The sequence below is a fragment of the Bos javanicus genome, chromosome 1 (genome assembly GCF_032452875.1).
Source record: "Bos javanicus breed banteng chromosome 1, ARS-OSU_banteng_1.0, whole genome shotgun sequence".
NCBI lineage: Eukaryota > Metazoa > Chordata > Mammalia > Artiodactyla > Bovidae > Bos > Bos javanicus.
In genome coordinates, this window is record NC_083868.1 from 154,043,497 (window position 1) to 154,066,536 (window position 23,040).

The following is a 23,040-nucleotide window of genomic DNA, read 5'->3' on the forward strand; positions in this document are numbered from 1 at the left end:
GTGCTTGTCAGGGCCAGAAAAGTTGGCCCCGTAAGAGGGTGGACATAAGCTAGACTGTGGGGCTCAGCTAACTGGGTCTGAATATAATTGGGAATATTTAATGTAACAAATAAATTAGCAATTGTGCATAGACCGTGGTTATATAAAAATCATGAGATAACTCCCTAAGACCTATCTGCAGGGATAAAATTCGAGGTTTCTATTCCAGGACAGTCATTTTCAACTAATTTATATTCTGACCCAGTGTCTGAGAGGGATAGAAATCTCTCCCGTGAACCGTGGCCCACAGGAGTTTCTAGTCTAGGGAAACACAGCAGAACGGAAGAGGATACGATCTTGAGCTGCCACCTGTTGGGGAGCTTTGCCCTGTCTCCTGTCTACCTTCTCTGAGAGTCACTACGTATCTTCACACTTGAAAAAAAATCACATGCAGCTATACTTAAACATATATCAATAATCAACTTTTAAGAGTTCTAAGGAAAAAAGGTACGTTTTAAGAAACTTTCCTTCAAGTTTTAATGAAAGGGAGTCAATAAATATAAACAAATGTATGAAGCCATGTAAAATTCCAAGAAAAAAGTTACATTAAAAAAAAGTACAGCCTGGACTTCCCTGGTGGCGCAGTGGATAGGAACATGCCAGCTGATTCAGGGGACAAGGGTTCAGGCGGGTCTGGGAAGATTCCACGTGCTGGGGAGCGCCTAGGCCGAGCGTCACACCACTGAGGCGCGCCCTGGAGTCTGCATGCAGCAACTGCGGCCCGCGCCCAGCGCCTGTGCTCCCCAGCAAGAGCGGCCAGTGCTCCAGAAGCCCTCGCGCCACAGCCAAGAGCAGCCCTGCTCACTGCAACTAGAGGAGCCTCCCAAGGCAACAAGCGTCCAGTGCAGCCAAAACAACGTGCAGTCCCAGGCAGGGGCAGGTTACACGCAGGAAAACAGACAAAGCACAGCCCCAGGCAGGGGCAGGCTACACGCAGGAAAACAGACAAAGCACAGCCCCAGGCAGGGGCAGGCTACACGCAGGAAAACAGACAAAGTGCAGTCCCAAGGCAGGGGCAGGCTACACGCAGGAAAACAGACAAAGTGCAGTCCCAGGCAGGGGCAGGCTACACGCAGGAAAACAGACAAAGTGCAGTCCCAGGCAGGGGCGGCTACACGCAGGAGAACAGAGGAGCTTATTTTCTCTCAAATGGAAAACAACCTATAAGACCTGCACTCTTAAAAACTATGCAACAGTATGGAGAGAATGTGAAGACTGAATGAAGAGACAGTCCATGGTCATGGATCTACTAAAGTTTCGGTTCTTTCCAAACTGATCTACAGATTCAATGTAATTCCAATCAAATCCCAATAATTTTTAGAGAAATTGACATGTAGATTCTACAATTTATATGGAAATGCAGAGAACCAAGAATAGCCAAAATAATAAAAAAAAGAAAATCAAGACTTGCTGTGACGCTACATAATGAAGCAAGTGTGGTACTAGCGAAAGCAGAGCGTGCCCAGAAACAGACTCATACCTTCATGGTCAATGGATTCTCAGCCAGGGACCCAGTTTAATTCAATGAAGAAAGGAGAGGATTTTACACAACTGGTATCCAACCGCTGGATACTTGTATCGAAAAGCACGGACCTCGGTTTTTACCTCACCCCACACACTCTGATTTGACACGGACCACAGATCTAATACAACTGTTAGCACCACACCAGTTTTGAGAAGAGTACAGAGTACCTCTGGAACTTTCAGGGTTAACTCAGCGTGCCTGGGCTCCCCAAACCCTGCACACTGCAGTTCAGGACCCGCCCTGCAGGGACAAGTGGGAGGGAACCTCTAGCCCTTGGAATGTCTGTCTGATAACCATGTCTTTGTAGACCCGGGACCTTGAACCACAGCAAGCAGTGCGCACTAACAATGGGAATCAGGCTAAAAGTCTGTTTCTGTTTCCTCCTGGGCCCTGCCACACGGCCTCCATCTGACCAGGGGCCTAGAGACAGACAGCTAATGTCACCACAGGGCTGCTCCCTGCCTGCACGACTGACCTCCAACAGAACCCCAGGGGACCAAGAGCTGGGGGAACGACCCGAGGCAGCACTTCCTGCGCGCAGCCCTGCAAGGACCAGCGGACTTAAGCACTCCACTGAGGGGAAACTCACACCTGGCCCCTCCTGGACTGCGACTTACACTGCTGCCTGCGCATCTGTAAACCAGGCGCCGTTGCCCTCAGGCCGTCACGTCACAGCCTCCCTGCCCGTGAGCGCTGAGGGACTCCTTGTGGGCACCGCAGGCCCTCAGGCCGTCACGTCACAGCCTCCCTGCCCGTGAGCACTGAGGGACTCCGAGTGGGCACCGGAGGCCCCGACCAGCCGCCCGCCGCTGCAGCCGCGGAGTGGCGCACCCGATGGCCCCAGACAGCGAGGCACAGGTCCAAGGGGGGACTGCGGCGAGCGCACGCAGAAAGCACTACGCCCCTTCACGTGAGACCCTTGGTTTCCTTTAATTAACAGCCATCTTTCGATGCTGACTACCCAGCCTTCGCTGCACAAACTCCTGTGTAACCTGGCTTCCCACTGCGCCTTTGGGTCAGGCCCTCGGAGCAAGCTGATAGTCCTGTCTTGGACTTGAAGTCCTCAGAAAGTCTGCCAAGTAAAACACAACTCTCAACTTTCTAGGCTGCTCATTTTCAGTCAACAACACAAGCTTTTTTCCTTTCTTGATTTTAATCTGTGTCCTTTTGCCATAATACACTATAAACGTGGGTATAGCAGCTTTTCTGAATTCTGTGAGTCCTTCAAGTGAACCAGTGAAGCCAAGCATGGTCTTCAGGATCCTGAACAATGGAGACTTAGATGGATCTTAGGAGATTTCATAGATAAGAAAACAAAATGCACCAGCCATAAAGGAAAAAAACTGAAAGAAGAAATGTCACTGAAATGAAAGTTTTCTGCTCATTAAAAGGCATCATTAAGAAAACGAACAGGCAAGCTCCACGCTGGGGGATAATATCTGCAGTACATTTATCAGACAAAGACTCCTACCCAAAACATATACAGAATCCTCACAAATCAAGAATAAAAAAGACAAACAACCCATTAAAGACAGGCAGACAACTGGGACAGTCCAAAAAGGAATCACCAACATGCTATGAAAAGACGCTCAGGAAAATGTAAATTAAAACACAATGAGATACCGTTTCATACCAACTACAATAGACAAAATCAGAAAGACTGACAGTAGCAAATGCTGGCGAAGATGAAGAGCAGTTAAAACTCCCAAATATTGCTGGTGAGCATGGAGAAAGGTATAACTACTTGGTGAAACAGTTCTCAGTTTCTTATAAAGTTAAACATACATCCATCCTATGCATGCTAAGTCGCTTCAGTCGTGTCCAACTCTGTGTGACCCCATGGACTGCAGCCCGCCGAGCTCCTCTGTCCATGGGATTCTCCAGGCAGGAGTACTAGAATGGGTTGCCATTTCCTTCTCCAGGGGATCTTCCCAACCCAGGGATCAAACCCAGGTCTCCCAGAATTGCAGGCAGATTCTTTAGCAACTGAGCCTGAGTAATTTAATTTCTAAGTGTTTATCCAAGGGAAACATAAACATATATCCACCAAAACCAACAATAACAAATGAAAACATCAAAACACTTGTACAAGAACGTTCATAGCAGTCCTGCTCAGAACACTCCACATCTGGAAATAACCCCCTATCCATCAATAACAGAATAAACAATTTGTGGTACATCATATAGTGGAATACAGCCCAAGAAGAGAAGGAAACTACTGGTATACGTAAAACAATATGCACGAAGAGCAAGCACACTAATCTGAATGAAAAAAAGTGCATACTATGTGTCTCTATTCATGGCAAGACCAAGAAAAGGGGAAACTCTCAAAACAAGGGAGCAGACATCAAAAGTGGTTGCTTCGGGATGACGAGTTGGGTATGACCGTAACGGGACAGGGGGGGACTCTAGGTGACAGGAATGTTCACTCCAGATACACTGTCTTAGATGGCGGTTACAAGACATGGGTCGGGGAGATCCCCTGGAGGGGGAAATGGCAGGCACCCCAGTATTCCTGCCTGAGAATCCCATGGACAGAGGCGCCCGGCAGGCTACAGTCCACACAGTCGCAGAGGGCTGGACACAACTGAGCCTGCATGCAGAGGGGTAGTGTACATAGCTATCCAAACTCATCAGACTGAACACTTAGGATCTGTGTCTTATGTACAAATTATACTTACATTTTTTAAGAAAGGAGAAAGATTTATTTACTCTGCCCTAAAAAGGAGATAGTGTTACCAATTTACCTAAATTGGTTAGGAATTAACAACTCTCTTTGATACAAGAGAAAGAGCATTTCAGACATAGAAGTGTTTATAACACAAACTCCTATTTGAGCATAAAAATATCACAAAATTACATTTATATAGAAATCAGTGTCCTTTGAAATTCTGATTAGCCAATTAACTACTAATGGACTATAACCATGGACTTCTTGGCTTCATGACTCGGGAAATATTATTAGCATATTATTTCTTTACCATATTTTAGCAATAAAATACTTCAGAGTAAATATAATAAAGCCTCATTTAAAAATTCTTGTGGACCATATAATATGGAAATTAGCTAGAAGAATTTTATAATGCCTTTTAGGTATTCAAAGCAGTATTTATTTATTCAGTCATTAAACTACTGAGTACTAGACACAGTGCCAGGCACCGTGCCGGGCCCTGGGAATACGAGGGCTCCGTCCCCAACATCAGCACGGCTATTCTATACATGAAGCCAGAAAGTGCTCACTCATTTCACCCACGTTGGAACGCGCTCTCCACGCCAGGTAACGAGGAGACAACAGGGACACAGGCAGAGGCGGCCCCTGCCCTCGCAAGTCGGATTCGAGTATAAGAAGACTGTGGAAGAAGGTCTGAGCTTTCTGGGAGGACGTGCTTAGTAGGCCAGGCCTTGAGAAGAAGACTCCTAAATTAAAAGACGCTTACTCCTTGGAAGGAAAGTTATGACCAACCTAGATAGCATCTTGAGACATTACTTTGCCAACAAAGATCCGTCTGTCTAGTCAAGGCTATGGTTTTTCCAGTGGTCATGTATGGATGTGAGAATTGGACTGTGAAGAAGGCTGAGCGCCGAAGAATTGATGTTTCTGAACTGTGGTGTTGGAGAAGACTCTTGAGAGTCCCTTGGACTGCAAGGATATCCAACCAGTCCATTCTGAAGGAGATCAGTCCTGGGACTTCTTTGGAAGGAATGATGCTAAAGCTGAAACTCCAGTACTTTGGCCACCTCATGCGAAGAGTTGACTCAATGGAAAAGACTCTGATGCTGGGAGGGACTGGGGGCAGGAGGAGAAGGGGACGACAGAGGATGAGATGGCTGGATGGCATCACTGACTCGATGGACGTGAGTCTGAGTGCACTCTGGGAGTTGGTGATGGACAGGGAGGCCTGGCGTGCTGCGATTCATGGGGTCGCAAAGAGTTGGACGCGACTAAGCGACTGAACTGAACTGAACTGAAGCGGAGGCAGACTCTGATTCTGAGAAGAGATGGAGAATCACTGGGCACCAGGCATTCTTGGGGTAAAAATGGACAGGACACTGCCGCGCCCTCGTCACCTGGAGCCCAGTGGCGGAAGGTGGGGAACGTCTGCAGAGCCCAGCAGAGGCTCCCTTACTGGAAAGCGTTTGTCTGCAGAGCCTGGCTTCCTGCTGGATCCCATGCAGGCATCCAGACAGGGGGCCTTTTGGGAAGGGCCTATATCCCGATCTCTAACTCGGGCATCTTTCATTACTGACGCCAATTAGGTTGTTGCAGCTGTGACACAGGGCAGAGGAGAGCTGGGGGTATCAGCACGGAGGATGCTCTTGCTGGTCTGGAACCCAGCTTGGCTTCTTCCATCTCTACCAAGGCCTCACTCAATCAACTTAAGTAAATTAGAAGACCTCCAGTCGTGGAGCTGCGTAAAAAGGGCCACTGGATAAAGAGGCACGTGGCTTGAGGCCCTGCTGCCAGCTCAGGTGTGGATGTTTCAGCACCTCTGCAAGAGCAGAGAAACTACACACTTTAAGAAACTGTGTGTGGCACTTTCAAAACAGAAAATCTGTGAGTGTTCTGGAATGTAGAAGGTATGTGATTTTACTCTTACTGTAAGAGATTGCAATAGTTAAAAACTATGAAATTCTGTTCCATGAATACTCAATTGGGCACTTCAGAAGTCACAAATTCCTAAATAAATCAGATGGGTCTTTCTGAAGGCTGGTCACAATTTAGATGTACTTATTTTTTATTTATAGAAGTAATTTATGGTTATTTAAGGACAAAATTGGAGCAGGATTTGAGTGTTAATTTGTTGTTCTGAGCTCAAAAGTTGAATGAATAAGGAAATGTCAATTCCCATTTTTAAAAAGAAATGTGCAGCTAAGTAAAATCAGAGCACAGTGAATGCTACCCACACACGTAATGGAAAATCTATCACGAAAATACCTAGGCACTTGCTGTTAAAGACTTAATTACAGCAATCCATGGTAAGGCAGAGAAGAGAAATCAGGCTTCTTGATTTCTAGAGATATTCTTATCCATGAAATCACATGTCATCTTGCATCCTCATCTCTCATTTGGATAAGCAGCACAAACAGAAGTCCACTGCCGTGGACTGCGTCCAGACGTGGCACGGGTTAGCTCCCTGCCCTCCAGGTACCTGTCTGCCCTTGCCTGTCCTCCACTCACGCATCACTGCCGGGGGTTCCCCCATGAAGATCGCCTTCACTCTGGATCAGCCCCACAGCCTGTCTTGCTGCTCAGTGACAGCCCCGATGCAGGAACTCTTTAATAGCCTCTAAACAGCTAAGAAAGTAGTTGTAAGGCTACGGTTTAAGGGTCCAGCCTGGTAAAAACATCTTGGGCATTAAATAGCTAAAGGGGTCTTTGCCAAGGGTTTCACAATAGTTTTCACAATAGGTTTCACAATAGCTACAATAGTTTTTTCATCCTAGATAAAGTAATGGTACAATAAACCAACTTCTAGAGAAGAATGTGGTAGTTATAAGGGTTACATATAGACTTGGGAGTATTCTTTAGCAAGATGATCAAGTTTCTTTCAACTTACATTCCCTAAACCAGTGACTACGGGTATCCATGCTCCTTCTGGGTTGGTCACTCATTCACTCACTCATTCACGTCACCTTATTGAGGCATTTCAGACCTACAGTGGCTGTGTCTTCTTAATGTGCACAGCTTGGCGTGTTTAGAGGTAAGCATGCGTCTGCAAAGCCATCACCACAATCTATGACATAAGCGTACCCCCACCCCTTAATGTTTCCTCCTACGCTCTATATTTATTATGGCTATTTTATTTTTTGTGATAAGAACACTTAAAATAAGATTTACTCTCTTAGCAAATCTTAGGTACATAACAGTATCGTTAACTATGGGCCTAGACTGTACAGTAGGTGTCTAGGACTTACTCATCTCTGCCTCATTTATTAAACGCTGGACTGGAAGAAGCACAAGCTGGAATCAAGATTGCCAGGAGAAATATCAATAACCTCAGACATGCAGATGACACTACCCTTATGGCAGAAAGTGAAGAAGAACTCAAAAGCCTCTTGATGAAAGTGAAAGTAGAGAGTGAAAAAGTTGGCTTAAAGCTCAACATTCAGAAAACGAAGATCATGGCATCCGGTCCCACCACTTCATGGGAAATAGATGGGGAAACAGTGAAAACAGTGTCAGACTTTAGTTTTCTGGGCTCCAAAATCACTACAGATGGTGACTGCAGCCATGAAATTAAAAGACGCTTACTCCTTGGAAGGAAAGTCATGACCAACCTAGATAGCATATTGAAAAGCAGAGACATTATTTTGCCAACAAAAGTTCGTCTAGTCAAGGCTATGGTTTTTCCGGTGGTCATGTATGGATGTGAGAGTTGGACTGTGAAGAAGGCTGAGTGCCGAAGAACTGATGCTTTTCAACTGTGGTGTTGGAGAAGACTCTTGAGAGTCCCTTGGACTGCAAGGAGATCCAGCCAGTCTATTCTGAAGGAGATCAGCCCTGGGATTTCTTTGGAAGGAATGATGCTAAAGCTGAAACTCCAGTACTTTGGCCACCTCATGCGAAGAGTTGACTCATTGGAAAAGACTCTGATGCTGGAAGGGATTGAGGGCAGGAGGAGAAGGGGACGACAGAGGATGAGATGGCTGGATGGCATCACTGACTCGATGGACGTGAGTCTGAGTGAACTCCGGGAGTTGGTGATGGACAGGGAGGCCTGGTGTGCTGTGATTCACGGGGTCGCAGAGTCGGACACGACTGAGTGACTGATCTGATCTGATCTGATCTGTCTCATTTATTATTAACCTGCTATTTTGAAAGGTGAAAAATGGTACTTCACAGGTCTTTTAATTTGTATTTCTGTGACTAATTATGAGTTGGACCAGCCTTTTGAGGTTTATTGCTGTTCGCAATCCTTCTTTTGTTGAGTCCATACTATATTCAAGGCTCTATTTTAGGTGCTGAGGATACAAGACAATAAAACATTCAGAATTTATATTTCAATGTGAGAAACAATAAAAACACACAAAAAGTAGAATAAAAAGCTAAAAATACCATTTCAGGTGGTAAGAACTGCTATTAAAAAACCCCACAAAAACAAAAACAGTAACAAAGGAAAATAAAAGGAGTCAAGGGGTCCGTTACTTTAGACACAGCGGTCAAGGAGGGGCTCCCTGAAGAGGCGGGGTCTGAGCAGAGAGAAACGTCAGGTGCAGTGCGGGTTCTCAGGAAAGAGCCCCGGCCTGCAGAGAGCAAGCTCAAAGCTCCTGAAGGGGGCTGACAGGGAACTGGGGGGACGGTCAGCGGGCCGGGGTGGCCGGAGTCCAGTGAGCCAGGTCGGGGCGCAGACGGGGGTGCACAGACAGGAGCCGGGTTTCGCAGGGCCTCCCTGCAGCGCTGCACGGTGCTGGACCTGAGGCCAGGCGTGCTGGGAAGCCACTGAGGGCTCTGAGCAGAAGAGCGGAAGATGGGACCTGCACCAGAGACGAGTGAGGAGGCCGTTGGGGGAGACTGGAAGGACACACGACTCAGTGTTGGCAGGGCAGAGAGAGCAAAGGGGCTGTTTCAGGACACAGTTTGAGCAGGCATTGCTGATGGACCTGATGTGATGTCTCAGAGAGAGAGGAGCCCAGGGCGTTCTAAGGCTGGATCAGGTGAAGACATTCACGGTTACCGAGGAACACTGCGGGGTAACAGGTGTGTGGAAGTGAAACCAAGAGTTCAGTGCAATCAAGCAAGCCCGGAGTTCAAGGAAGGAAGTCAGGCTGAAGACACAAACGAAGGGCCCTTCAGTCACAAATGGAACCTACGCCGGGAACCGGGCTGAGGTCCTCTGGGCAGAGAAGAGCATAGCAGGAGGCGGGACGGCTCCTGAGTCAGGATCGTGATTTGTTACTGAACTGTGCAAGTTTCCACACATTCATGATATTATAGTTAGTCAGTCATTTCTTTTACAAATATTTTCCCAATTTTCTGTTTGTTTTTGATTCATTTTTTAAAAACATTTCTGACATATCTGTTCAGAAACAATTGTGCAATAAAATCCATAGGTCCTTCCCTTTGTGACTTCTTCCATGACTTTCAAGGATAAAAAGTCAAGTAACTAGAGGTCAGACAGACACTTGGGTTTTATTTCTGTTTGCTTGTTTGAGTGAACTCCGATTAATTCAGAATTTGTTTTGGTGTGTGTTGAAGTTATAAGTTGATATCTTTTCAAAAGATTTGTCAAGTTTCCCAACACCATCTTTAAACTTCAACTTGTCTGTGATGTTTTCACACGCTACACTTCATTTGGTCACTTTCAGTTTCAGGCTTTGAAACTGTCATGGTGATGATGAGAAAGCTGCCATCTAGTCTTTACAATGATACTGCATATAGGAATCTCAATGTGCTTACAAGAAAATACATAAAACAGAACCAACAATTTTGAGAAGAATGCAGGGACAGAAAGCTAAATGGAAGATAAAACATGAAGGGGAAAAGGAAAGGGTACAGTCTATTTCCTTCTTTGAAAAAGAAGAAAAGGAGATGTTGAAAAATGCAAAAAAAAAAAAAAAAAGAATCATGTATACACAACAGCTATCAACTTCCTCACACTAGCAAGGATTATCCCAGGCGCCCTCAGTGGGTAAGACAAGCAACCTGCCTGCAGGGGCTTAGACCTCAGTGTGGAGACTGGGGAGAGAGATGATACATATGTATATGGCTTCAGTGAGAAATGAATGCTACGGGAATACAACAACGTGGAGCAATCAGGTAGAGGGATCAAAGGAGGTGAAGACAAAACAGAGACGGAGAGAGGCTTGTGTGAACGCGCAGATGGACAATGGGCACAGAAAAAGATGTGAAATGCAAATCAAAACTACAATGAGATATCATCTCACACCGGTCAGAATGGCCATTATCAAAAAAGTCTACAAACCAAACATGCTGAAGAGGGTGTGGGGCAACGGAGCCCCCACGCACCGTGGGTGGGGATGCACACTGGTGCCACCACCGAGGAAAACAGTACGGAGGTTCCTCAAAAAACTAAAAGCAGAGCTCCCACACGGCCCAGCAACCCCGCTGCTGGGCGTCGCACAGACACACGCACCCTGTGTGCACAGAAGCACGACTTACAGCAGCTAAGGCTCGGACACAACTCAAAATGCCCAGCGACAGATGGATGGGTAAAGATGTGGTCCATGGATACTGAGGATGCTATCCAGTCATACCAAGAAGCAAATAATTGCCATTTGTGGCAACATGATGGACCTAGAGATTATCATACTAAGCGAAGTAAGTCAGAGAAAGACAGATTCTGAATGACATCACTTGGATGTGGCCTCTAGAATACAACGCGGTGGTGGTGGTGCAGGTGCTCAGTCGTGTCCGACTCTTGCGACCCCGTGGACTGCAGCCCGTCAGGCTCTTCTGTGGGATTTTCCAGGCAAGGATACTGGAGTGGGTTGCCATTTCCTTCTCCAGGAAATATGACATAAATGAACGTATTTACAAAACAGAACAGACTCACAGACAGAGAGAGCAGATCTGTGTTTGCCAAGGTGGGGCGGGGGCGGGTGGGAGGCGTGGACTGTGAGTTTGCAATGAGCAGATGCAAACTCATCTACAGGATGACAGACAGCAAGGTCCTGGTGTGCAGCACAGGGAGCCGTATTCAACATCCTGTGATAAACCACAGTGGAAAAGAACAGAAGAAGGAGGCATGTATGCATGACTGAGTAGCTCTGCTGGACAGAGAAATGAACGCAACACTGTAAATCAACCATACCTCAATACGGTCTTAAAGAGAGAAAGAGGCTTGTGTGAGATGATGTTCGTGCTGAAGCCACAGAGAAAGACGGAGGTGGGAGGGGAACAGGGAAGGCCCTGGCAAGCTCCAGTGGGAGGAAGGAGACAGGGAGGGGCAGGGGAGAGGAGCAGACTGCTGAGCCTTTGGGAGTTTCAGTGGGAGTGCGGTACGCTCTGCTGTAAACCGAGAATTAGGTCCTGTGAAAACTCACCTGGGGGCCAGGGTGGTGCACAGCGGGTGTGGGGTGGAGCCCAGGGGCCAGAGGGGACTCCAGCTAGGAAGAGTCTGCATGAAGAAAGGACCTCACACGCACTTTAAAGAGCATATCCAGCCTCCATGCTTGACACGAGAGGAAGGAAACACAAGTGGCTAGACGGTAAGACTCCTGAGGGCAGGGATTTGTCTCTGGTTTGTCCACTCTCTGCAAGGCAGTCTGGCACCAGAAAAATGTGTGAAACTAAATGAACAAAAGTGACTATAGGGAATGAACCTTTTATCTGTGAAAGAAAAATCAGATGGACAAACAGAAAACCGCTTCAGGCCTTCCCTGGTGGTCCAGTGGTTAAGAATCTGCCTTGCAGCGCAAGAGACGCTGGTTTGATCCCTGGTCTGGGAAGATCCCACATGCCACAGAGCGACTAAGCCCAGGAGCCACAAGTACCGAGCCAGCGCTCTGGAGCTCACGGGCCACAGCTTCTGACGCCTCCGAGCCCCGAGCCCGTGCTCTACAGCAGGAGAAGTGACTGCGACGGAAGCCCGAGCACTGCACCTACAGAGCAGCCCCACTCACTGTCGCCAGAGAGAGCCAGTGCCTGCCACGGAGACCCAGCACGGCAAAACCAGAGCTCCCGAGAGCCTCGCGGGCTGCAGAACTGCTCTCATAATCACAGAGCCCATCAGAGCAAGGGGCAGACTTCAGACAAGGACACGGGATTTAAAAATACTGCAGGTTTAAATATAGCTGTCTTGTTACAAAATCCTTCTCATCCCTTGGACTATGAGTTTCAATGTGTCAGGAATTATGTCTTTTTTTTTTTTAACTCGAAGTAAGAGAAGAACGTATCATGTAAGTATACTCCATCTATGTATACTTAGGTTGCTGAACTTCTGAAGAAAAGCTAGCAACAGTCAAAATGCTTAAGGAAGAAAATTTGGACAACTTGCAGTATTTATCATGACTAACATTTCAGTCTTTCAGAGTAAACTTCGAAATTAAGTTCTAATTTGAGATGGTTCTGGTTTGACAAGTCAACTCTTGAGACATCTGAGTATGGTATTATGAAAGAACAAAACTCTTCATCAACCCTTTATGCAAGTGTGAATTTCTTTTAAAAGTAGGATTTTAATGATTTTTTATTCCTACAGTGACCCTTAAAGTTTCTATGTATGTAATCACAAATGCACACATAAGATGCATTTATAAGCTTATTGTGCAGCTCTAAAGACAGTTGGGAAACCCAATTTTAATTTTGTTACTGAAATAATTTAAACATATATTATAGAACTGCCTCTTTTCAATCAACAGAAAGGATCTAGAAAGAGATTATACATGTAGGCACAATTTATTTTAGGTTTATTAGTGTTAGAAAAATGAAGTTGCCAAAATTCAATCTGTAACGCATACGCTGGTATTTATTTAATTTTTATGACCACTGACATCAATATACATCCTTTTCTCACACCTCAAAGAAAAACTCAGATAATTTATTTAACAGAGATTCATTACATGAATTAACCACTGATATGCTAAAAACTGGAAAATTATTTTCAGCAAATGCATAAAATTTCCTGACAATCTCCAAGAATATCTTAGTGACTTAGAACTTCCATCAGAGAAAGAGGACTTACCGGCTTTTATTCATGAGGTCTGCTCCTCGGGCTTTGTAATAATCCAAATTTGGATGGAATTGATAAGTCACTGGTCTTGGATTTCTCTATAAAAAAAAAGCAGTAAGTTAAAATGTATAAAATTATATAATTTGTATATTAAGACAAAAAATGATGAAACAATTACTTTTATACTCTTAAAGAAAAAAATACATATAATAATCATGTTTAATAATTAATGTGCTTGGGTATTTTTTCCTTTGTTGAAGTTTTACCCTAACTTATCTTTGTCTGATTAAACACTAAAATTACTTAATACATTTTACTCTAACCTGTCTCAGGTCACACTGATTTATTTCTTTCATTAGATTTCTTTTCAGTAATTTTGATCAGTTTCAACATGCCTTTCCAAAATACAATCAGATAAAATTACAACAAAACTGAGGTATTATGTAAGATGTAACACCAGTACAATCTACTCTTAGGGCTAGGAGACAACAACAGCCGTTAAGAAAGCTACATTTTGAAGAAGAGCAAAAACCAGTTTTTGACAACCAGGATGCTAGCCACGCCCACTAGATGGCACCCTGAGTCTTTCTTCTTCGAAAACCAATGTGTTGTTCTGGAATTTGGCAATTCTTTTCAAGTTAGCAGTTTCTATGTCATCTGTTCTTATACACGAGTGGAATAAGTGCCCAGGGAGTGGACATATTATCAGGGTACCACCACAATATGAAAGCCAACTGACCAATGCGCATTTTTATAGAAGCAGCAATATACTGCACTTTCTGGCATTTAATATTATTTATAAACTTGCAGAGATATTCTTGAATCATTAGGTTGGGTGTGTCTATTTAAACAGGTTGCTGTTATTTAATGTGTCTATAATTTGTAAGTATCAAGTTCCTCAGGCCAATAAAAATTAATCAAATATACTTCTATAAAAACACACTTTTATAAAAATGTAACACATTAATAGCATAACCTGAATATCATCATCTCTAAAAGGTTAAACTACATATTTTTCATTAAGAAGTTTTTTAAAACAAGTAAATGTGATCCAGTGTTTACCTAAACATGTAACTCAAATTAATAATTCAGACCTTGAAACAGCACGCCCTGTCCTTTGAGAGAACCAACTAGACACAGAAAGGCTGAATTTTATTTTAATAGAAAATTATCAACATGCTTTCATATCAGTCCTTGGAGACATAACCCCAAGGCACAGATATACTTTCATGCAGGCGGGGGACATAATTGCTAAGGTTAAACAGTTTGAAATTCATCAAGCTAACAAGCTGCGTCTTAAGGCCGTGATGGACCTTTTCTTTTTCTGCTGAAAAGAGAGTATTTACACAGCTCAACCCTTTCATATCTCTTCCAAGTCAGCCCTAATCATCTGACAAAAATGACAATCCCTTGATTTAGCTCCAGCTACTACTCCACTGGTTTGGTATTCAACACAGTTCTACAATAATCAAATCTGAATTGCCTTGATGAAGATAACTGATGCTTCCATGACTACCATACTATTAAGTCTCACAGTGCAACTTCTCGCTCTCTAGGAATTACATAGGTTTCCTCGTGGTAGCTGATGACAACCTGGACCCAAGCATAATGGGAAAACGAAACAGAGGTCAAAACCACTGGCAGATTGACAGTGCTTTCATGATTTATTTTTAAAATTAACTTTCCTAAGACTATCACTCATGACCAATTTTGCTCCTTATTCTCAGTACTTGGAAACATTTTGTTTTTGCTACTATAAAAGGCTTTTCTTCTCTGACTTTCAACAAATTAATAAAGGATTCTGTTACTTTTTGCTAGAAAACAATGAAAGAAGGGGAGGCACTGTGCAGTTTCTTGAAATATCTTTATAAAGAAATGACAAGCAATTCAAGACATGAAGTGCTGATCTACCTAAGCACTTAAAGCCATTATTAGGAATAATGGTCTAACTTGAACATATGAATGAGGCTCAAGTATTGCTTTCACTAAGGTCTATTTAAATTCCTAGGAGACTCACTAGTATCAATTGGAGAGGCAGCTTAAAGTGACACAGCACAGGGATAGAAAAAAAAAAAAGAATGAAAAGATGATGTTGAAAAACAGTATTTGAAATGGAAGAAAATAAAATTAGAGGTTACAGTTGAAAGTTATTCAACAGGATTTTCTCTCTGCTGTTACTAAAACATAAGTAGGCACACACACGGATGTCCTAGACCAGCACAGTCCCACAGAAGCATGATGCGGGTCACAAATGCAAGCTTCATGTGTAATGTAAAGTTTCTAGCGAGCCACATAAAAAAAGAGAAAAAAAACCAGAGTGAAATGACATATAATAATATTTTGTTTCATTTGACTTATCTAAAATGTTGACACTAAAAACATGTAATCAGTGTAAAAACGGAGACATTTTACGTGCTTTCTTTTGTATGAAGTGTTTGAAATCCAGCGTATATTTCAGATGGCACACCTGAGTTTGGACCAGCCACACCTGAAGGGCTCAATGGCCACAAAGACTGCAGCCTCTGTAATGAACAGAACGGAACCAAACGTCTGATATGTAAGGAAGGCAACGTGTGGCTACAGAAATCACATGTATAGACACATATTTATAAAAGGCACATACTTTTATACAGTAAGATTCAGTACTGACAGTTCTTTAATTCACCTATAATTCTTCTCTTTTAACACATTATTGACTGAAAGATTTTTGCAGAAAGGAATACCTGTGGCTGGCGATTTGTTAAGTGAATCTCGAAATGTCTCAGGTCAATAATGTTTGGGTAACAAAAGACGTATTAATATGTCTCTGGTCAATAATGAATTAATTCAGTTACTTTTGTCTCTTCTGAATATGGTTTCTACAAAGTTAAGAAATTTTAGAGCAGTATCTGCTCACTCAACTATGTACCAACATAAGAGGTGGGATAAGATTACATAACCTTATGCAGTGGAATCATTTTAAAAGTAAGAAGATGTTTGTCTCTCTTGTTTCAAAGAATTTTTTTCCAAACCGAATTTAATAGAAATATAACAGCTTTTAATTCTTACGTTTATAGATCTGGAATTTCCTCTAACATTTAAGAGCCACTGGAATTCTACACACATAAAACTCTTCATGTAAGAAAGACCAGGCCCCACGACAGGTGTGAGATCTCATTGCTCAGGACACACGATGGCGACAACTTTAACCTGGTATGTCTTTGGCAAAGGATTGGGACAATGAGCAATTATTTTAAACCCATTTCAGACTGTCAAGATTTCAAGTATTATAAGCTTTTCCAAGCCAGTGTACATTAACAAAACAAAACAACAACAACAAAAACACCCCACCACTCTTGGGGGGACTTTTTGTCAGAAGGAAAAATGGTAACCCTAACTTATATTGTCTGTGTACAGAGACACACCAATTACGTTTCATGACCTGAGAGGTTGCGTAACTACACGTGCAAATGCAGAAGTCACAGACTGAACTCACCCTGGGCTTACTGGGCCTTTCCTGGACCAACCTGGACGGACTTGAAATAAATCTTCCACAAGATGGCAGCTAATTAACTTCGTAAGTGCCATCCCCTCCTCTGTTAACAAGCTACTGGAGCTCTTCTGAAGGCTTCTCTTCAGCATCGTGAAAGTGAAGTCGCTCAGTCGTGTCCGACTCTTTGCGACCCCGTGGACTGCAGCCCACCAGGCTCCTCTGTCCCTGGGATTCTCCAGGCAAGAACACTGGAGTGGGTTGCCATTTCCTTCTCCGAATGGTAGTATACGAATACTGAACTGCTAACCTGCACTAAGTACAACTAACCACAAGAAGCACACTTAACCACAAGAAGAAATGTGACAATTTTCTGAGCCTGGTGAAATCAAACTCACCCACAAAGGTCACGACAGACAGAACATTCTAGCTTGACCCCTAACTCTGGTCCCTCACCTGCGGTTGACAATCTCATTTTGCACCGTTAACGGGAACTCCAGAAGGAAGAGTCCGAGGGACTCATCCCGCTTGAACAACGCAGTGCCTTTCAAAGGCCTGGCGCTGACAACACATGGAGAACTGAGCAGAGCAGAGGCGGCCCAGGCCCAGTGACCCCGGCTGTGATGAACGCACCAGCAGGGAGTGAAGAAGGCTCAAGTTCTACGTGAAACACGCAGGGACTGCGGCAGACCCGGCGTCTGCGTGAGGGGCTCAGGCTGCTTGGTGGCGGAGGTGAGGGGTCGTGGGTCAGGGAGGTTCGAGTCCACTCCACCCACGCCTGCCTGTGGAGGACTCACACCCCCGGTGCTGATTTCCTCATCTGCAAAACTGCGGAAAGGGTTAAACGGGGCACTGGACATAACGTGCGGCACAGTGGTGGGCACTTCGGAAAAGCTCCAGAAAATGGAAGCTAGAATTCCCTTCTGATACCACTGAACGCTGATGAGCAGAATGTTGACAGCAGATCTGATAGTTTGATGACTTAAAATCCACGGTGGCCAACTGGTAGAGAAAGCAGTGTTCCATCCTTCTGATACCCATACAGAAACTTAGGGCAGGGTTTACCAAACGTTCCATTTGTTTTAGAAAAGTAACACATATTTAGGAACATATATTGTACACATTGGGCCTCATATGTGTGGAGAAAATCTGTCTTACAAATCAGGAGTGTGTATACACATACCAGTTTTTAAAAACTGTAAACCACATTCTATTAAAGCACAGTTGTTTGCCAGCTAATGAGGTTAAAAAAATTAAACGGATTTCCTACAATACGTCCAAATTATTATTGGTTACAGTTTTTACATTAAACTGATAAAGTTCCTGTACCACTTGTCTAATAGAAAAGGTTGATTTATATTTACAATGTAAATACAATGTCTGTTTGGCATGAAGAAAATGCTTGACAAATGAAGAATTACTTAGTTTTCTTTTCCTTGATATCTTGCTACCAACTCTTAATTTTTAGCATGCCAGATTAGAAAAGGGGAAAAATAAGGCTCAGAAGGAGAAACAGCACTGTAAAAATATGTCGAGCGTTTCTCTTTGATGAAAAATGAGACTCTTATTTTAGTGAATATGTTATTGCCTCAATGCTGGGGGAAAAGCAACCGTCATTAGAAAAACGAATTGCTCAGCTGTTTATAAGCAAAAAGCTCTGGGGGAATTTCTCAGGACCCCAAAGGCAAAGCATTGCAGGGTTATGCTAACATATGTTGCAGGTGTTTTAGGGGAGACAGGTGGGCAAAGCTCAGCCCTGGAAGAGGAGTCAGTTTAACATGCTGGAGCTGAAGCGAGGCAGCCTGCACGCGTGCGAGTGCGAGGGCCGCCGTGGCGCCAGTGAACTGGCGCTGCAAAAGCCCTAGAATAACGTTCTGGTTAGTGCCAAGCACGCAGGGCTCCCTCTTGGAGTTTTATACAAAACAAACACTGCCAGTTACTGTTTCTTTTTTTTTCCAACTAAAGGTATTTTAAACCTGGAACAAAGAACGGCCTGAAATAGCGATAATTACCCCAAAAAGATAAGGATGAAGTATTGTTGCCTTTATTTAAACAAATATTCCTAAGGAGACAGTTTGTTGTGATATCCCCTCTTCGGTTCGCTAGGCAACATTAGATTTATCATAATTCTCCTAAAGCCTAAGATATTTCTATATTAAAATGCTAATTTTGTCTTTTCTTTTGCCTGTAATTAAAGCTGGGGAGATTTGTGATCTGATATTCACTGATTGCTAGAGGGTCCACGAAGGTCTCAGCATTTCTGCTGCTTACCGCCACACACGGCCCTCTTCATCACAACCAGAGTAACACAGAGGGTCACAAAGGCAGACGTTACAGTCCTAAGTGCTCACAGAATTCCCTTAAGATAGATAAACAAATAATAAGTGGTCTTATGTAGATATTGCTATCAAATCTAGACTTGTGTTTTATTTCCTTCATCATTTACCCAAGAGTCGGTTTTCTTTTCGTATTACTCGCTACTGAGACAATACTGACTTTACTGCATATGCACTTACGTATAATAGTATATCAGCCATACCTACCTTATCTAAACCATTTTTCCTTTTTTTGAACAACCCATACCATGAATTAAACGCCAAATGCTTATAAGTTCACAAAACACTGGATTCCCAAAAGTAAAATCTAGTTTGATTTTTTTATAATATTCAAAAATCTAAAATGTGGATACAACACATACGTCAAGTTAACACAGATTTTTTTTTTTTTTTAAAGAAAACACACCTTCTCAACAGGGTTGTAAATCAGAATTTCATCTCAGAATCAGAATTAAAATGACCCCTGGCTTGTATACTAACAGTTCCTATGTCTTTTGATAAGAAATATATATTGCAGATATTAGGTATTAAGAATCTTTGGGCAATTGACAGAAAAATTTAGGTACTTTCAATCTATGCATCTACAGATTAAAACAAAAACAAATGTTAAGGCCTTAAAAATAAAAAGGAAGCAAAACCGTGAACTGGTGAGGACACAGACAAAAGCTCTGAGGCCGTGCCAGCCTCTGTGACGCGCTGGATGAGCCCGTTCCCTGAGGTCACAGCCACACGCCCAGCGCAGCAAGCCCAGACCTCAGATGCACAGGGGCGCCGAGACCACCCGAGCACTATGCTCCACAGTAGCCTCCGACAGCCAACAGACCCAAGACAAATACCGTCTTTTCCTTCTTCCAATGCATTTACATAAGTTTGAATTTAGCATGGAGACCAAGGCCAGATTCGGAGAAGGCGATGGCACCCCACTCCAGTACTCTTGCCTGGAAAATCCCATGGATGGAGGAGTCTGGTGGGCTATAGTCCATGGGGTCGCTAAGAGTCAGACATGACTGAGCGACTTCCCTTTCACTTTTCACTTTCACGCAATGGAGAAGGAAATGGCAACCCACTCCAGTGTTCTTGCCTGGAGAATCCCAGGGACAGAGGAGCCTGGTGGGCTGCCGTCTATGGGGTCGCACAGAGTCGGATATGACTGAAGCGACTTAGCAGCAGCAGCAGCAGCAGCACAAGACCAGATTAACATACCCCCCAATATAAATACATAAATAACTATGGAAAGAGGTTCACATTTACCCATTTTCTTTGTGACTGACACTGGACCTCAAGATCCTCCAGTTGGTGAGCTCAGTTCTGAACTCTTCACCTTTTTCCTTCCCTGACTGTGAGCAGAGTAGGGCAGGAGCATGACTTCACTGGTTCAGACACATGGAACCCCATTTATCTTTTCCAGATAGTGAAGGTTCCCAACAGAAACGGAAAGAGGAAATATCAAAAAAAAAAAAAAAATCCCTAAATATTCCAATTTGGGAAAGAGACTTTAAGGAACTAAAATCTCGGATATAAAAATTGCCCTCGTAAGTTTTTATTTTTAGAAGTGCTAAAATAAGTTTAAACAAATTATCATCAAAACGAAGCAATTTACAAATGGTTTTAGGAGTTCTGAATCCTCAAGAGTAAGTCTATGTGACCCCATAGGACTGAGAACCCGGATTTGAGAAATCTGACCCCACCTGCTTTCCCTTTCCTGCCCACTATCTTCACCGCCAAGGAAACCAAAGCTGAGCTGCCACACACGGAGGCCTGGCAGGAGAAAGCCTTGCACAGCACGCTTCTCATGCAATTTTGGGAGTCACTTCAATGAAAAAACATCCTGCAATTAAAAATCTCATTATATAAATACACTCTTACTATGGTCATTCACTTACACTCTTTTTTTCTGATACTTTCTAGGATAACAATGAAATATATATACTGAATTTTGAAACGTCCAAGTAAAGAACTCAGAAACCAAACATAACTTACAGATTAGAGTTTATTTTCCTGAGTGAGGCCAATCTCAACTTGAGAAAGTATGTCAAATTAAACCCAGAAACACCAAGAAAAGGCCCTACAGATGGACTCTTCTTGCCCTCTTGATTTGTTTTATTCTAGATTTCATTGTCACTATAAAAACACTGACATCAGGTGTTAATTTCTTTAAAGAGTGGAAAATGTCATAGAAGTAGTCCCTCTTTAATCAGCACATTTGATACAGCCCAGCAGGAAAAGCAAAGGCCCCTGAGGCAGCCGCTCAAGTAGTATCTCTGCTGCGTGGCTGCTGTGCAGTCACCAAGTCGTGTCTGCCTATCTGATCCCATGGACGGCAGCATGGGCTTCCCTGTCCCTCACCATCTCCCGGAGTTTGCCCAAGTTCATGCCCACTGAGTTGGTGATGCCATCCAACCGTCTCACCCTCTGTCTCCCTCTTCTCCTCTGTCTTCAGTCTTTCCCAACATCAGGGTCTTTTCTATCACAAGTTCATGCCCACTGAGTTGGTGATGCCATCCAACCATCTCACCCTCTGCCCCCTCTTCTCCTCTGTCTTCAGGCTTTCCCAACATCAGGGTCTTTTCCAGGGAGGAGGCTGTTTGCTTCAGCCTGTCCATGCCAGGGGCTCTTGATCACTTTGAGCCATGAACTACTCTGCCTTCTGGTGAAGACTTTGGTCCCCTTTTCAGAATAATGTTTTTAAATACATAAGAGAATACATAGGATTATAAAGGAAAAACAATTATACTGAAATACAGTAACTGAAATGTGGAACAAATTTGTAACACGGCATGTGCGTACACTGTCATGTCTGACTCTCTGAGACCCCATGGACTGTAGCCCACCAGGCTCCTGTCCTGGGAATTTTCCAAGCAAGAATACAGGAGGGGGTTGCCATTTCCTACTTCAGGGGATCTTCCTGACCCAGGGATCGAACTCGTGCCTCCTGTGCCTACTTACTGCACCACTAGTACCATCTGAGAAGCCCCTGTGATATTCTAAAATGTGCTTTTAAATTATTAAATAAGATATACATCTAATTTGATCATGGCTATAAAAGCAGTGATGAATACAAATGGTATTTTTACCAATATTTTAAAAAAGGAATTGTTTGCAGAAATCAACAAAGATGATCTTAAAATTCATATGGAAATGCAAGTGACTCAGGTTGGCTGATTTCAAAACACACCACAAAGTTACAATAATCAGGATAGTACGGCGCTAGCATTAAGGGCAGACCTATAGATCGACGGAACACAACTGAGAGTCCAGAAATAAACCCTCACGCTTATGGTTAATTAGTTTTTGACAAAGAGGCAAGACAATTCAATGGAGCAAAGAACAAGCTTTTCCAACAAACACAACTAATGCCCAAATGGAAAAGAATGAATCTGAATCCCTGTCTCACACCACAGAATATCACCTCAAAGTGGATCACAGACCTAAATGCAACAGTTAAAACTATCAAACTTTTAGAATGAAACACAGGAGTAAATGTGTTTGTGATCTTGGGTTAGGAAATGATTTCCTAGAAATGACAACAAAAGTGTAAGTGATAAAAGACAATGTTGATAAGTTAGGCTTCATCAAACTTAAAACTGTTTGTGCTTCAAAGGACACCGTTAAGAAAGGGAAAAGATGATTTACAGATGAGAGAAAATACTTGCAAACCATGTCATATGAGAATCTTGTATCTAGAATATATTAACAACTCTCACAACTCTTAATAAAATGACAACCTGATTAAACATGGACAAAGGATCCAAAGAGCCATTACTCAAAAAAGGACATGAAAAGATGCTCAGCATAATTAGTTGTCAAGGAAATGCAAACCAAAACCACAATAAGATACCACTTCACACCCCTTCAAATGGCTATAATAAAAAAGACAGGTATAACAACTGCTGGTAAGTATGCTGAGAAATGTGAACCCTCCTTCATACATTGTTGATGGGAATGTAAAATGGTGTAGCCACTTTGCAAAACAGCTTTTGACAATTCCTCAAAATGTTGGATGTAGAGTAAGTAACCATATGACCCAGCAATTCTACTTCA

General features: G+C 43.3%; 1 protein-coding gene across 10 annotated transcripts in view; it reads right to left on the reverse strand.

The window, feature by feature from the left end:
* The window catches only part of TBC1D5 (TBC1 domain family member 5), a 599,010-nt gene that overhangs the window by 90,485 nt on the left and 485,485 nt on the right, over positions 1-23,040 (reverse strand). For all 10 annotated transcript variants that reach the window (XM_061427849.1, XM_061427904.1, XM_061427893.1 and 7 more), the window contains one exon: positions 13,207-13,292. In XM_061427849.1, the coding sequence (XP_061283833.1) occupies positions 13,207-13,292 (86 nt within the window). The remainder of the gene's footprint in view (positions 1-13,206; positions 13,293-23,040) is intronic.